Source organism: Triplophysa dalaica, chromosome 7 (genome assembly GCF_015846415.1).
Source record: "Triplophysa dalaica isolate WHDGS20190420 chromosome 7, ASM1584641v1, whole genome shotgun sequence".
NCBI classification, from domain to species: domain Eukaryota; kingdom Metazoa; phylum Chordata; class Actinopteri; order Cypriniformes; family Nemacheilidae; genus Triplophysa; species Triplophysa dalaica.
In genome coordinates, this window is record NC_079548.1 from 3,448,142 (window position 1) to 3,465,675 (window position 17,534).

At 37.7% G+C, this 17,534-nt stretch overlaps 1 protein-coding gene and 1 long non-coding RNA gene across 2 annotated transcripts; one reads left to right on the forward strand and one right to left on the reverse strand.

Annotated features, from left to right (window-relative positions):
• Positions 1-1,741: 1,741 nt before the first annotated feature.
• tmem100a (transmembrane protein 100a) lies at positions 1,742-4,933 on the forward strand. The gene is made up of 2 exons (XM_056751693.1): positions 1,742-2,481; positions 3,489-4,933. The coding sequence occupies exon 2, from the start codon at positions 3,562-3,564 to the stop codon at positions 3,970-3,972; it is 411 nt and encodes a 136-aa protein (XP_056607671.1). The 5' UTR covers positions 1,742-2,481; positions 3,489-3,561; the 3' UTR covers positions 3,973-4,933.
• A 9,473-nt stretch (positions 4,934-14,406) lies between these two features.
• Positions 14,407-16,771, reverse strand: LOC130425504 (uncharacterized). Its single transcript, XR_008907072.1, has 3 exons — positions 16,234-16,771; positions 15,422-15,480; positions 14,407-14,801 (listed from the first exon to the last, which is right to left on the reverse strand). It is a non-coding gene; the product is annotated as an uncharacterized LOC130425504 (long non-coding RNA).
• Positions 16,772-17,534: the final 763 nt, after the last annotated feature.

Below are 17,534 nucleotides of genomic sequence, written 5' to 3' on the forward strand. Positions count from 1 at the left end.
ATTTATTTCAGATGAATTATTAATAAGTTTCATAAGTACATATGCTATCAATCTTGTTTCTCATTCAATTTCAAAACCTCTGTCTGATCTGAATGACAGGAAATGACAAGTTAACATGTGTCTGTGATTATTTTGTATCAGTTGTAGAAACTCAACTCCAGAAGCTTTGTCACCAGATGATACTCTATACCTCCAGCCTGATACAGACCGTCAGTGTTAACCTTTCCCAGACCCCCTGAAATATTTATATTCAAATATATTCATACCAACCCTATCAATAAATCAAGAGCGACGCCTGTTTGATAATGATTTGTGAGGTGATCTTTTTAATCTCCAAAGACACCATTTAAATGTAAGGAGCCAAACAAAAAGCAATTATTCCCCGAAGCCCAAGGGAAGGGCTTTCTACATGTTTTTCAATGGGGACTTAAAGCTGAATGACAAAACACAGAATTGCTGTCAGTCAGAGAGATCAGAGCCATGTTGCCTCAGTGTTTGGCCCGTTTAGGGGCAGATTTCCTCTGGGAAGGAAGACTGTCGACAACACCCTGTATCACATTGCAACACAAACGCAAGGAAGAACAGAAAGAAAGGAGACTGGAGTCTCATGTGGATACACTTGAGAGCAGATGGGCATAAATGCAAACAAACAAATCTTAACACATTGCACACATTCAAATTCAATCACACATTTAATTACGTTCCACAAACACACTGACAGTGGTTGTGTTGAGTTAAAAAACAGCTGCTTTACACATGTGAAGATCTGTGTGTTTGTAAATGTGCTTGTAATGTGAGTTGTACCTTGAACGAGCATTTATTGTTTGTTGCGTTTTTCATCCCAACAGAAATGTGTGTATGTTTCTTTATTATTATGTGTACATCTTTAAATAGCATTAAATGTTATTTTACTGTATATGTACCGTAAACCAAGTGCATATTGGTTATATAGAGGCATCTGTGATACAACCAAAGATTGGCTATTGTTTATAGGAAATATGTGAAATAAGCTACTAAGAACTATTCACACAACTATAGAAATTTACAGTATAATCTCTGGTAAACGTTCTCACTCAAAACCTGTACAACTACAATTCTTATGTATTTATATTTGCGCACTTTTAACGTTTTTTATGCTATGATAAACATTTCCATGTCTGGACTTTTAAATGGTACACTGTAAGACTTTGCCGTAGTTTTGCAGCAGGTTTGGCAGTAACTTACTCTAGATTTAATTTACAGTTTTCTTACCTAGTTCTTATATTTTCTTTCATAAAACAAGCCTAATATCTTAGGTCACTTTTCTTGTTATATACGTAAAATTATCGTAATTTAAGAATTAGTTTGATATATTTTTACTAGAAAACAAGACACAAATGCTTAGGAAGAATGTTATTGTTTTGCTGTGTAATGCCAGTATTGGTCTCTTCTAGCTCGTTTTGAATCACAGAACTCAAAGTGTTTTATTGAAAACAGTACTAAGTACTTATTAAATTCACAGTAAGTTACTGGCAAACCTGCTGCAAAACTACAGCAAAGTTTTACAGTGTAGTGAATATTTACTGTATATATATATAAAGTTGGTCGGCGTGATAACTAATAAAAATTATGAAAAATATTTGTATAATAAATGGAAGTGAATATTTATACAGTTATATTATAACGTGTTTAATAAACATAAGATTAAAATACTCAAATACATTTGTGCAACTATAAGCAAATGCTAGTGTTAAAAGCAGTGCTCGAAATGAAGGGGGGCTGGGGGGATCCGGGACCCCCCATAAGGCATTAGGGACCCGCTTAAGAAGTAAAAGACAGACTTTGGGGGTTCCCTCAGATATTTGTATTTGAGTTAAAATTAAAATGACAAATGTGATTAAATTCATGCAATGGATATGGTCAATTTTGTGAATTAATTATTTAAAATCATTTAAATTAAGTTTGTTTCTGGGATAGTTGTCATGTCTCTTTAAATTTGAAACGCCCCGCCCCACGTCTAAAGAACGCAAAGTGCAGGACAGTGGAGGAATCCTATTTTTCTATGTAAGCCTGTTTTTAATATAATAGTATATAGTTATGCATATTATAATCAAATATATTGTGTATTTTGTATAAATTGTATATCCAAGACTAACCCCCCCAAAAAAGTCTTATGAGGGGGATCCCCATAAGACTTGTTTCAATTCGAGCACTGGTTAAAGTTGATGTCAGTAGTTAGAGACTTCAGCATTTATTATGCAGAGAAGGCTGTGCTTTAAAGAGACGGACAGCTGCACTCCACCACTCCACCCCCGTGTGCAGACGTACATCTAGTGAATGAGAGAGAGAGAGAGAATGAGAGAGATCAGGAGGAGTTGAGTCAGTCACTGCATGAGGAGATCACCAGCACAGCTCACTTCACTCTGGATCATTACTGGACTTTAAAGTCTTTGGTTTTGTGAACAAGGCTCTTTAGATTTGAAGATGGAACACAGGTGTGAGGTAAAAGAACACATTATGAAATATTATTATTGATTGTTATTCTTGTTTTTTATTTACAGATACTTTATCGTGTTGATTTCATGCATGATATTACGAAAGAAAAAAGCAATAGCAGCTCTGTAGTGTCGGGGAAATACTACAGGAGAGTTTATCATCTTTTGCTCATACACAAACATTGAATGAGAATAAATAAATAACGAAGTCTAACTGCATGAATTAAGTAAACTAAACAAACATTTTAAAACACAGATTGTGAGTTACATTTAAATAATGTCATCATTTAGACAAAACAATCTAATCAGACAAAATATTAATTTGTAGGTTGCCTTACACAAATGCTTGCTAAATAAATTCAAGATTCTTTATCGGAATCTTGAATATATTGAGCAGATGCATTTATCAGAAGTGAACGCATGTATAAAAAAAGTAAATGTAAAACAATACTATACATCTATTTATATTAATCGTATTGTAATGCATGTTTTAAACCATAGTAATTTAATTTTTAAACTCTTGTCTCATCGGTCTTTTAATGACTTTATAAGATCTGATTATTATTCAAGAAAAATGATACGCTGGGCTCTGTGATATATTGTTCTCACCGCAACGTCATAGAACTCTCCAAAGAGACATGATTTCAATCTCGACGTGAGTTTAGAAAGCAGGCTGAAGTTTGCAGATGTAATGTTGAGCGGTCAGAGAGAAGCGCTGCGGGTGTTTGGCACTTGTGCTCATAAGAACAAGCCCCCTGTGAAATGACTGTTAATTTATACAGCGCTCGGGTTTCATGGCGCGGTTTGTAATGTCATATCCCCAGCTCTCCAGGGAATGTGGCAGCTCTCTCTGCGTCATTCAGGCGGTGGTCTGTCTGTGCTTATAAACCGGATCGGGGGGCTCTTCCCATCCGAATGCCAAAACAACTCCTGACCTGCTAATGTCTTCTAACGCTGAGGTCTGCTTTGTGTTTTGGCAGCAGTCTGTTTTACTTCCATACGTTCTCTTTCTAGATGAGGAGAGGCCGTAAACAGATGCTCTAGATCTGTGGCGGATGCCCCGGAACACTCTGACCCAGATCCTGCAATGCCATCCGAGCCTCTTAAGGACACCATGACGATCCCCGGAAGCCCAGAGCGAATCCTGACGGAGAAAACCAACAACAACGACGTCCCTCAACCGCCGGTCACCGTTCCTCTGGTGAACGAGGTTCAGCTAACGGCAGCCACCGGCGGGGCCGAGCTGTCCTGTTACCGCTGCACCGTGCCGTTCGGCGTGGTGGTGCTGATCGCCGGGATCGTGGTGACGGCCGTCGCCTACAGCTTCAACTCACACGGCTCCACCATCTCGTACTTTGGACTTGTGCTGCTCTCGGCCGGCCTGGTGCTGCTCGCCCTGAGCGCTGTTTGCTGGAAGGCTCGGATGGAGAGGAAGAAAGAGAGGAGGAGAGAGAGTCAAACGACTCTCATGGCGCACCAGAGGAGCATCTTCGCTTGAGGTCCAACTTGAGACATTTCAGTTGACAAATCACTTGGCTGTTGTTTGCCTTGCTGTGAGGCGCCGGTAACTTTCGTGAATGAGGCGAGCCTCATTTCCATTGAAAGGAAATGCGTTGTTTGCACTTCAACTGACTTTTGCATTACGTAAAATGCGCATCTGTTCACCCTGAAGCATTTAAAACAGTCAATCTCACGCAGGGCTTTACGCAGACGCACAGCTGCATGCGTCCGGATGTGAAGTCGCAGCTGGGATGACGGCTGCACTTTCGTTGACCTTCACGACAAACTCCAGCGCCAGGCAAACTTTAAAGAGACTCTTTCAATTTATCCATCTCTCTTTCTTCTGTCCATCACGCAGACCTCTCGGTCAGCTGGGACGTGAGCCAAGAGGAACGTATCGAAATGAAGACGCCTGACCCCGGAGAGAGGAAGTGCTGTATTAATCCCCGGCTGCTTCCTGTTCTGCAGGATTCATGGAAAGACACGGACAGAGGCATAAAGGAAAAGGGCGGAAAAGAGGAAATGAAGGACAATGATTTTTCCTTATTGAAAGCGTCTTTCTAACACTCGGCTACTTCACATGTCAGTAAATTATATATGTGTAACTTTATCGTGGATGGACGGTACTTATATTACTTGTATTATGATATATAGACACCCAAGGGCTGGAAATCCAGACACATTTATTATTTTGTTCAATTGTATTTGAGGGCAGACACGCGACGTGAATGAAGTGTGAAACGCACTCGAGTTATGAAGATTATTAATCACATATACAGTATAACACAACGGCTGTGCAAACAGCAAAGGAATGAATTGTTGATCTAAGTGCTTATTTTCCCTGAGATGGTAAAATAAATGTCTTAATAACAATGCTGTCATACAGTTTCTACCACTATGTTTGTGAAATCATTTTAAGCTGCTGAACGACTATTTTTAATAAACTCTGAAATGATGAATGCTTTATCTCATTGCATCCTTTTGAATGCTTGAAAATGAACACTGACAGATTTACATCTGCAAATGAACCCAAAGTGACAAACTAGACATAAAGATAAACTTTTTATATGAATCTGTGTTATTTGGAATTGAACCAACAAACTTGGCGTTGCAAGCACAGCACTGCACCAGCTAAGCTAGAAGAACACGGCAGTACAAGACAGATCAACTTAATAAAGTTTGTTTTCCCAGACCAAATCTCCAAATACATAAATACGTGAACATAAAGTATTGAGCTGAAATAGGTTTTTAGCTTCATTGTTCAATGTAAAAATTCTGCAGAATCACAGCACCGGTTTTTTCACGTCTGTCACTGGTTAAAGTCGACTGGTTTTAATTATTTCTCCAGTCACTCATGCTGTGTGTTTGAAGTGGAGTTTGGGTTCGGTCTCAAGTACGTAAAGAACTCTCTCATGTGAGATGATGTGATTAAAACCTTCAGTAATGAATGGAAGGAAATGTTGCTTTTCTTTCACAATGTGTTGTGTGGCGCCGCGTCTACTCTCACATTGTGTGCATGCGAACACGAAGCGGCTACGAGTTTGGATTGTATGGCACGTGTGGTTTGAAATGCAGATCTGTCCAAGATTTCTTTAAACGAGTTCAACCTTTCAAAAATCAAGGGAGGAGGTTTCCCGTGGTGAACAGTAAAAACAAAGAAGTCTTTTCTGTATTCTGAATAACAATGAAAAGGTCTTAAAACAAGCATCGATACTGCTTTTTAATTTAGAGTACAGTGATTTCAACAAACACAAAATAACCTTTATCGTTTCAAAGGAGAGCTTTTATATTTTTATGCAATAGAAATTATACATCACATCTGGTAGGAAAAAAGACTTTCATTGAAAACCTGAAATACATTTATAGAACAGTATACCTCTTTTGAAAATGACCCTAAGCAACCATTTAGCTCTGCCCTAGCAATCAACCAAAACATCCTAGCAACCACCCAGAAGTTAACTAATACCTTTAGTACACCATAGCAACCACGCAGGACCTTAGCAACCAAATAGCAACGCCTTAGCAACAATCAAGACCACCCTTGTCTTTACATTGTAACATGCTAAAACAACCCCAGCGTACCCATAACCTTAACAACCATCTACCACTGCCATAGCAACCACTTAGAAAATCCTAGCAATTGCATAGTAACATGCCAAAAAAACCCAGTATACCACACAGATCAGATATCTTTTTTTACGACAGACCTTTAGTAACCTTTTTGAAAATTACCCTTAGCAACCATTTAGCTCTGCCCTAGCAATCAACCAAAACATCCTAGCAACCACCCAGAAGTTAACTAATACATTTAGTACACCATAGCAAATTTTGACCAAATATTTGAACTCAAATGGCTACCTGGACAATTATCAGTCTGGTTTCCGTCAGCATCATAGCACAGAGACAGTGCTCATAAAGATAATTAATGATATTCGATTGAATTCTGATTCAGGCAAAATATCAGTTCTGGTTTTACTAGATCTCAGTGCTGCTTTTGACACGGTAGATCACACCATACTCCTAAATAGGCTGAAAACTGGGTAGGGCTTTCTGGGTTGGAACTTAAATGGTTTGTGTCATACCTTAAAGGGAGAGTTTACTATGTGAACATAGGCAACCATAAATCTGACTGGACACCCATGACTTGTGGTGTTCCACAGGGCTCAATTCTTGCTCCGCTTCTCTTCAATTTGTATATGCTCCCACTTGGCCAAATAATGAAAAAGTACCAAATTGCCTACCACAGCTATGCAGATGACACTCAGATCTATCTAGCCCTCTCACCCAATGACAACAGGCCTATTGACTCTCTTTGCCAATGCATTGATGAAATTAACAGCTGGATGTGTCAAAACTTCCTTCAGTTAAATAAAAACAAAACTGAAGTCATTGTTTTTGGTAACAAGGATGAAACTAACAATGTAAACACATACCTTGACTTAAGAGGTCTAAAGACACAAAGCAAGGTAAAAAATCTTGGGGTCATTTTGGAGTCTGACCTTAGTTTCAGCAGTCATGTCAAAGCAATAAGCAAATCAGCATACTACCACCTCAGAAACATAGCCAGAATCAGATGTTTTGTCTCAAGCCAAGATTTAGAGAAACTAGTCCATGCCTTCATCACCAGCAGGGTGGATTACTGTAATGGACTCCTTACAGGTCTTCCCAAAAAGACCATCAGACAGCTGCAGCTCATACAGAACGCTGCCGCCAGGATTCTGAGCAGAACCAAAAAATCTCAGCAGATCACTCCAATCCTCAGGTTCTTACACTGGTTACCAGTTACTTTTAGAATCAACTTCAAAGTATTATTAATTGTCTATAAATCCCTCAATGGTCTAGGACCTAAATACATCTCAGATATGCGCATTGAATATAAACCAAACAGACTTCTCAGATCATCAGGATCAAGTCAGTTAAAGATAACAAGGGTTCACTCAAAACAGAGCGAGTCAGCGTTTAGCTATTACGACACCCATAGCTGGAATCTGCTTCCAGAAGACATCAGACGTTCACCAACAGAAGCTACTTTTAAATCCAGATTAAAAACACACTTGTTTAGCTGTGCATTCACAACCTGAGCACTGTGCTGGTTAACATCAACTGCACTTCTATTTCTAATTTATTTTATTTTGCTCTTATTCTTTTTATATATACACTCACATCTTTAATCGATTTTATTGCTGTTTTATTGTTTCTTAAAATCTAAAGTATTTGTGATCTTAAATCATTTGCATTTTAAAGATACATTTTATTTCTTTCAGTCAATAATTTTATGCAAAGCACTTTGAATTGTCCTTGTGTATGAAATGTGCTATATAAATAAACTTGCCTTGCCTTGCCTTGCCTAACCATCTAAATTTGCTGTAACAATTAACCAAAAAATCCTAGCTACCATCCAGAATGCAACCACACAGCATCTTATTAATACACTAAGGACACCATAGCAACCAATCAGAACCTTAGCAACCACATAGCAATTCTTGAGCAAGCACAACGACCACCATATTCATCCAGTGAAACATGCCACAACAACCCAGTATACCCTAGCAACCAACCAGAACCATAGCAACCATCTAGCACTGCCCTAGCAACCATACAAATTGCATAATAACATGCCAATATAACTCGGTGTACCTTAGCAACCACCCAGAATGCTAGACACGTAAAACACAGTTGTTAACACAGAACTTTACCTTTCTAATCATACAAAACACCAAAGCAGCTGCACAACAGCTCTCTAAAAACAACCCAGAATACCCTAGCAACCTCCAAATGTCCAGAAACCCAGAGAACTGTTATAGATGACAAAATAAAAACCCATTAAAGCATTAGAGCCGCAACCCCCTGACTCGATCGGCGCTGTATTCACTCTCCATAGGTGATAGTTGTGGCCTTGAACTGCTCGCTTCACGGTGGCGGTCTAAAATAGCCGGACTTAGAGATGTATTTATAGGCAGCATTTGCGTCGCTATGCGTTTCCCTGACACCAGACACTACAACTCCACGGTTTGTTTGCGTCAGAGCAGCATCCACGACACGTCAGATTTGATGGCCTCACGGCCGAGTGAAGAGACAGCGAGATGCAAGCCCACACCTGACACGCAGATCAGATGTTTGTCGCGGTGCAAGACGTCTTCTCTACACGGCGGGAGCGTGGCGCGGCGGAGCAGGAAGTTGAGGTGGAATACGACAGGTGCCGCCTTGAACCTGCAACCCCAACACGCGTCATCTGCATTCTGTTATATAAGTGAATCATATAGAATGGAAACACTTCCCCCAGTGAGCCAGTGATGTTTGTGTAATCCCATCAGAAGTCATGGAATAGTTTCTGGATCTCACAAAAGATGACCTTGACCTTTTTCAGAGTGATTATTTGTCAACTAACCTGTGTGACGCTCGTGCTTATCATGTTTGAGATAAAGTCAGAAACTCTTTACTGCACCTTAAAGCTATTTAATTGACAAAAACATGTGGTTCAAATAGAAATTTTCTCTGTTTTTCAGTTTCATTTGATTAAACTGATTCAAACATCAAGGGAGCACCAGGGGGTCTATAAATGTTAGCCAAGATCTTTCTATGTTGAAACCTTGTTACATAAATCTTACAAATCTTGTTTTTTATTTCTTAATTCTTCATTGCGCTATAAATTCTTTTTCTTATTTTAATATAATTGTGAGGGTGTATGCTTTTCTAATTCTTTGGATCTGGCGCAGGTTGTTTGACAGTTTATGTGCACTAGATTAAAGGAAAAGTTCACTTAATAATGAAAAACCCTGTATGATTTTCTTACTTCTGCAGAACAAAAAAGCTAACCTTAACCCTAACCCTAACCGCACAACAATGAACCCCGTTGACTTCCATTGTTGTATGAACACAAATTTTCTCTAAATTTCTTTTGTGTTCCACCGAAGAAGGAGTCACGTGATTTTCAAAAGCATTAGGGTGTATAAATGAAGGAATATTTGTATTCTTCGAGTGTAAAAAGAAGTTCAGCTTTGAGAAGAGTTCATGGAAGTTTGGAAAAAAAACTACACAAAACACATGAGGATTGAGTTAAAAATCAGGAGAATGCTGTGTTCAATAACAAAAGAGCTTTACAAAATATTGATAGCTGATAAATAACCATTTTGTGTTGCAACTTTTTTTGTAACTTAGAAAAAAAAACGTATTTTCTTGCCAAAAACTATCCAATGGATGCCTTAACCAAGCTTACACCGTGTCTACACCAGACATGACAAAAGACAATAGAACGCATTAGAATTATAATAATTTTACATTTTGTTTACAGGAGATGTGGTGTGGGGTCGTGTCGCGTCGGTCGCGTCCGACAGGGTGTTGGAGTTTTTTGCATTTTGACTCTCTAATTTTCATGCCTTACTTTAATTTAACCTGAGGGTGTGTTAAAAGCAAAAATTGGCAAATATTACCATGTACAAATATGCCCTCCAGACATCACTTTTGAACACTAACTGTTTACGATCAAAGAAAAGATGAATACTATATAGTCATCACCGTCAGAACAGAGTAAAACACGAAAGTACCGCAGTAAAAGCAGCTCTGCAGATTTAATGGCGTGACATGTGAACGTAGTGAGAAAGACCTTTAGAAACAGTCTTGGCATTCAGGGATGAAATACACAGTGTCAACCCCCATACAGCGACTCTGCTCTTTAAACTCGAGAGCATGAATGTGTTTTTAGTGAGGACTCTTTTTGTTCTCCATAAAACGTGCCAAGAGAAAACATCTCCGTCTTTCTGCAGTATTGTGTTTCAAACGGACCAAAGCGTCGCCAATGTTCTCATGAGATGCGTTCGACACGTAACCCCAAAAAACTCAACAGTGCCTGAAACTCGCAGAAGAAAAGAGGAAGAGTTTAGTTAGAGCCAATAGATCATCTTCAGTGTCTCACAGAAAGACAAGCAGAGCAATTATTGCTCATAAACGTTGTCAGGCCTCGGGGATGGAATATTTCAGTGTGGAGCCAAGCCGCTGCACATCCGGAGCTGTCAGACGTGACTCTTAACCATACTGCATGTACAAGAGCAGCTGAGAGATCTCAGCGAAACCTCACGATGTTGGCCAGTTACCGTCAGCTCATCTGTTCCGCTTCATTTACGTGACACGTTAACTCCCAAACTTTCCATCTATTTGAATGTGAATAAAAGCCAAAGAGCAGGAAGAAACGAGAGGAGGTAACGGCTTCATCAACCCCAAACTCTTTTAACTTTTTGTGTCGTAACAGCGAACTGCATTTCAAAAGAAAGAGCTGGCGAGAGTTTGTGTGGATCTGGGCTACAGCTGAACAAAGACAAATTAAATGCTGTTTAAAAGAAAATCACAAAAGAGATGCGTGTAATATCTCAATCCTTGCTCTTAGACAGCCAAATGAGTCAATGTTGAGATTCAGCTCTGTTTAGGCACCCACTGATTGTTTTCTGAGAAACGAAAATCCAAGGTTACAGCAGATTAGACAAGATCATTCATCATTTTTTTGCTCTAATTTAACAAATCTGATAAGATATATCAAACAAGACAAATGTAACAATGGTAAAAAACAGACATGACCTAAAAACATTTTACGTCCTCATTTTTGTACTAAACATAAAAATAAATCATTTTTAGTACTTCTTAAGAAAAACTTAATAAGATCTTAGCGTACCCAACTGTTCAATTTTGAGACACCATGTAAAAAGATAAAAAAACTATATTTTTTTATAAATTGTGTGTGACAATAGAGCTCTTTAAATACATTATGGACTTGTACGTATGTTCGTAAAGTGTACTTAGGGCAATATTAAATTGTTCCTCCCAGTTAAATCCGTGAAAATGTTTGATTGTTAAAGATAAAAGAAAAGGAAAACTTGCCATTTAAGATTTTTCTCTAAAATTGTTTCTAAAAATATGAAGATGCTAGAAAGAGTTTTCAAAGGCAAAAACATTAGGGTTCTTAAGTTTTTTTTACCAGTTTTAAGTACATTTTGTGCAATAGAAAGGTTCTGTGAATGTTAAAGATTCTTTATGGAGCCACACAGGCTGACTAAAAAACTTTTAGGAATCTCAATTTATCTTAAATGTTATTCTGTCCTGCTTATGTCTTCATTATGTTTCTGTGTGTGTGTGTGTGTGTGTGTCCATTGACATTAGTGAGTTATTGTGTGTTGACTGGAAGGTGGTAAAGCTCTTATGAAACAATGGCTTTTTGTTTCTCAATGATTTCCACCAATTCTGCATGTGTGTTTTCCCGTGAGGTTAAAACAATCGGCTCATTTCAGCAGCGAGGGAGTGATAAAGACAGACTGTCGTCCGCTGTGACGCAACGCCAGTTTGGCTGTCGCTGATCGATCGGCTTGTATTCTTTACCCCCACTCGCCCTGTTAGTTCAATCCACCCGCCCGCTCTGAACAACACATACACAAACACACACACTTCCTAATGAAACCCAGGAGTGTTGTAGTCAGGGCGGTCAGCCTTTGTTCAACTTTCCTAATCTCCAGTTCTTTCAGATTTGCGAAGCCACGTGCATCGGCCTCAGAAGACAGACGTATCCCACAATGCAACAGGCGAGGAAAGACGTCATGACTCTCACAAAGGAAACTGCAGTTTAATGTTTCATTGATATCGTTGAGGAAATGACAATTTTACATCGCAAGTGATTCTTCGTGGAATTCTTTAAAAGACATATTATTTATTTTTGGCTTATAAAGGTCCATTTGATAGTCCATCAACTATATATTTGTTTAATTTGCTCCTGAACAATTTCAAAGACTCAAAAGAAACAGTCCAGGGTTTTTGTTCCCAGTCATCTGTGCTGGGTTGAGTTATTTCATGTTGACCTTTGTGCGACCCCATCAGACAATAAACTCTCAAAAATGAGGTTCAGTACCACACACATCATCGTGGGTATCAATGAGCACACGCCTATGTGCACAAATATGACAAAAGCTTTTTGCACACTTTTTTATAGAAAACAATGTGTACATGAAGACTAATGCACTGCCAAGCTAGTCTAATGATCTGAAGCCTCCTGTAGAATCCTTATGACATCAGCATCTTTTTTTACTGGGTTTGGACACCAATAAACTGAAATCAAAGGTCATTTTATTAGGCTTCGGTGACTGCTTCATAACAAGCGGTTTCGTATGAAAGCACTACATGACGTGGCGTTTTTCCGAGGCTAAACGCTGTGAATTGTCAAGATGGAAGTGAGAGGGTGTGTCCCTCACAGCAGCTGGTGAGGTCAGGAAGCATTTAACAGTGATGTCATCTTCAGAAAGCGATGTTTCCTTTTATCTCACATCGGCCTGCTGTGAGAAAAACTCACAGGTCATCCGTCGGCCTCACAAGATGCATTCAAGGGAAGAGAGATCCCTCCATGTTATGGTTGTGAAAGTTCATGATGTCAGATGTTTACCATTCTAATAAAACCATGATACCATGATTTTACTACAATTTAAACAAATATAAAACATGGTTTCTATATTTAAACCACGGTGATCACAAATAAGCCATGGCTTTGCTACAGTAACCATAGTTTAACCGTAGTATTTGTAGTAAAACTGTGTTTATACAAATGCAAGATGGTTACCAATGGTTAGTTTATTAAAGTGATACTTTTTAATGGACGAGTATAAAAAGGGTTTTCTGAAAATGAACTTGACCTTTACAAGAGAGGCCGATGTATTTGCATAAAAGCAGATCAAAATGTGTGGCAGTCTCAGACAAATAATACGTTTAATCTACTCACCCCGCAAAAAATTGTAATAAGAAGTTCAGTTTTTTTGTAAAATATCCCGTAAAATTATCAATTTTACTCATGTTGCAAAACAATAAATCGTTTTGTCATTACTCTGAAAAAAATTACTTGTAGAATTTACTTAATAAAATCCTTGTATTTTTTAAGTGAAATGTGCTGCTTTTTCAATTTACTAACCAGAATAAAGTAAATTCTACTTATTAAATACATTTGGTATTTGTTAAAATATTAAGTAAAGATTACTCAAGGTAAACAAATAAAAAACAACTGCATTGAACAAGAGCTTGTGTCTAACTCAAACTTCACGGTTCACTTACTTTCATAATAAAATATACTATTTCTTTACAACAATGATGGTCAAGTGAGAAGAGCCTGGTGTTCACTGTACTGGCATTAGCACAGTTAGTGCTCTATCAGAGAAATAATTCCTGACTAATATTGTCCCTCCCTCAGTCTAAGCACAGGCCCCGCTCATCTGAACAAGAGTAACCACTTAAAAAACCCAAAACTAAAAATAATACCAAAACTCTCCTAAATCAACAAAAAACACGAAACAAGTCTTTCTTTTAACTGAACAACACTTGAAATAAAAATGAAAATTAATCTCCTAATGCAGTCAGATGCAAAGCATGCTGGGAACTACAGATCAACGGCCAAGGTAGTTATATCTACAAACTGAAGTAAGTAAACTTCATTTATACCAGCTTTGGGTTTATCATAATAAAATTGAATTGGATTTACTTAATTATTTGTTCATTTGTTCAAAATCTTAGCAACCAAAATTAGTAGATTTTATTTCTAAGATTTTTACGTTATTTCAAAGGTCCAATCAGTCAAATTGCAACCAAATGCTCACCCCATCCCCCCGTCCGAAACATTACGACGGATGACAGAACATGGCGAATTATATGCAACCGCTGTGTTTGTAGCTAGAAATAGCTCATTCTAAGGTATTAAACGTTCCTTGTGTAAGCTCTTTATACACCTGAAGACATAGTTATGTATATTATTTTGCATTTCTGTCAATAGATCCTCCAAAAAAATTACACAACTAATTTTTTTATTAAAAAACTGGAACATAATTCTTAAAGTTTACTTAAATCATTTATTTTCATAAAATCTACTAAGGCACATAATATTTCTTTCAGTGTAGAGATATCTGTACTGCATGGAAACCAAGACAAAAACTTGAATTATTAAATGATTTTTTGATGTGAACTGAAGACTTCACTTTAAAAAGAGTATTTTGTGTGCCACTGAATGTATATACATTTATATACAGCGTATGAAGTTTTTACAAGAGAGCGTTATCAAATCAAACCTGTGTATGTATATGATGAGACTCGTGTACTGCAGGCCATGCGGCAGAGAGCTCACAGAGGTCTGAGGTTTCGGCCGGACAGTCCTTGACTAGAGGAAGTGTGGAGTCCAGGGAGGAGCAGTTTCCCACACCCAGAAGAAGGGCTTTCAACTGGTCTTACACAAACACTGAAGCCCTCAGGAAGGAAAGAGTTACCAAACATCTCCACAGACCCAATACCAGCCGAGAACCCATCTATGGACACATCAAACTAGACACAGAAATGCACATTATCATTATGTTTTCTTGCACAAGAAAAACACACATTTATTTATAACATTAACTTTAGCAACAATTACCAGTAAACTCACAAACACACACATGTTGTGTACTGGCAGATGTGTGCGTTTTTTATGTTGGCGTGGTGAAGTTCGTTTCAGATGGATGGATAATCGAATAAGTCTCGCTGCCCGTTACTAATCGAACAGTCTCCACAGTTCAGAATGAATTGGTCGAGAGCAGAAGGTCACACACACACACAAAATTCTCATTTTTTCTCTCAGCTGATCCCCTCCTCTCATGACGGTCTCACGCCGCAGGAAAAACACACACGGGTTCACTCAGTTCACTAAATAAAGTGCCTCTGCCAGTCATGATGTGTTCACTAAACTCTACTTTGCTTTTCCTTTGAACTGAAGTTTAATTCTTATGTCAGGTTTACCAGACATAAACTGTCTCATCGAGTGATATCCAAACAGCTCAAGTCGTATCATGATCTTATTTTACATTACATTTGTTATTTTATTAAAAATAGTGAGACAATATTTAAAAAGAGCATTCTTCATCATTGACAATCATTAAAAGCCTGAAGAGTTTATTATCTATATTTACCTGTCTGTCTTTGATGTCTGCTCATGATGCTTGAGGTAAATCATGTTAGGGGCTATAACCTGGAACCAAACAAATTAGGGACATCAGAGACAATATGACATAATGGCACATGGATGCAAAAAAAGGAACATAGTCCCAAGTTTGTGCAACTGGAACGTGACTTCATATGATCAAGATAGAGTTATTTAAGTTTGTCTTTCGTATGAGCTTTTAATCTTTTTATATTTTAGTTTTTTGTCTGTTAATTGCTTTAGTCATTTTCTTTTTATTTCTGATATGTTATATTCATTTTCAAATTCTATAATTGTTGATTTTTGCTAATAATAATAATACAATAAATATTATATTCATTTCTTAATATAATTTATTTTTCAGTTAATCATTTCAGTGCCTCGGATTAAATTTATTACAGTTTATTCCCAAAGCAACACTCATATTTTTTGTTTTAGCCTACTGTTTTTCAAATACAATTTAGGCCTATATTTTTTATTTAATTTCAATTGAAAAGAAATATAGTTTAACTCAACAATAACCCTGGGAAGATAGTGGCTTTGATTATGAGTTTTAAACAAATATGAACGTGGATTTCTGACATTATCGCATACACTTCTTGAAGTAGTAGATAAAAGGTTTGCTCTGTCTCTCAGATCTGTCTGAATTTCTGGACAGTTTGGCTCCAGTTCTGCATTCACACAGACAGGACAGACTCCACCCGCATTTTTTGAATACACCAACTCATATAACTCCACCAAAAGAAAAAATACATTCAATTACAGCATATTTATGACAAAACGTCATATCTCAGTACATACCCAGAGTCAGATATGATGGTGCTGCTGTATGTCAGTTGTCAGTAACAAAATGCCTGTTATAAATCTGTTCTAAAAACTGAGAAGCTCAAAGGCCTGTATACATGAGGTTTAAAGCTTTACTCTTCCATTATCATTAATATTATTCCTCAAATAAATCTGTAAACTTAATATAATCCGAATCTGAGCTAAAAACGAACAGCCGAAGTCAAGCCCCGTGAACGACACCTGTAACCATAACGACAACAACTGAAGAAACTAAAGATGGCGGCACTTTTAAAACCGGAAATGAACCACTGATATAGTCCTCATCATGGTCCTCGTAACCTGTGATATTTACTGTAGATGAGTGCACATAAATGCCACTAAATTGTGAAAACGAACCTTTTCGAGCACTAATTTACAAGATGAGACGCGTCAGTGAGAAGAACGTCACGTCAATCATTTCACGTCATCCTTTGGCTCAACCTGTGTCGTAGCGCGCGCCCGAGAAGACAAACCATATTTCTAAGTTTAAAGCCGGAAATGCTACAATAACTAAATTCAATACAATATTTAACAGAACGCGGTGAAAAGTAATTCTTTTTGCAATCATTTCAATGTATTTATTTCACCTTTTTTCTTCTTCTTTTGATACTGCTTTGACTGTAATGTTTTATTTTTTTATGTATTTGCATAATGTACCCCGTTGACTGTAACATTTATATTTGAATAAAAAAGATTAAAAAAAAGGAGACACAAAATGTCGGAGTGCGCGCCCGGAAAAGTACGGTTCAGAAATCCAAACACAACAGCACACGTAATAGTAAAATGACAGCGTGAAATCTATGGTGTCCTTATTGTTAGATACTTTTCATCAGTTTTATTTAAAGTATAATAAATAATCTAAGACAACACAATTTAAAACGAAGTGCTATAATAGAAACATGCAGTAGGCCTACGTGCTTGCGTCAGGTTTGGGTTTAAGAGACGTGCAAATGTGTGTTCAGTGGTGGACGCTGCTGCCCCCTGCTGCTCAAACATCATATTTCACAGCAGAAGTATAACTTTTCATCAACGTCCTTTACCAGTAACAGTAACTCACAGTCATTTTAGTTATTCTTTATTTTATTGATTCTTATGAATCTCAAATCAGTTTGTCAATCAGAAAACTGTCTCAATCTAATGCCGTCAGACCCTAAAACACAAATGTATTTTAAGAAACATTAGGAACTAGTAAAACATCTATTATATAATGAAATCAGACATCTACAGTCACTTTAAACATAAGAAAGGCATCATTTGTAATTTATGCTATGTACAAA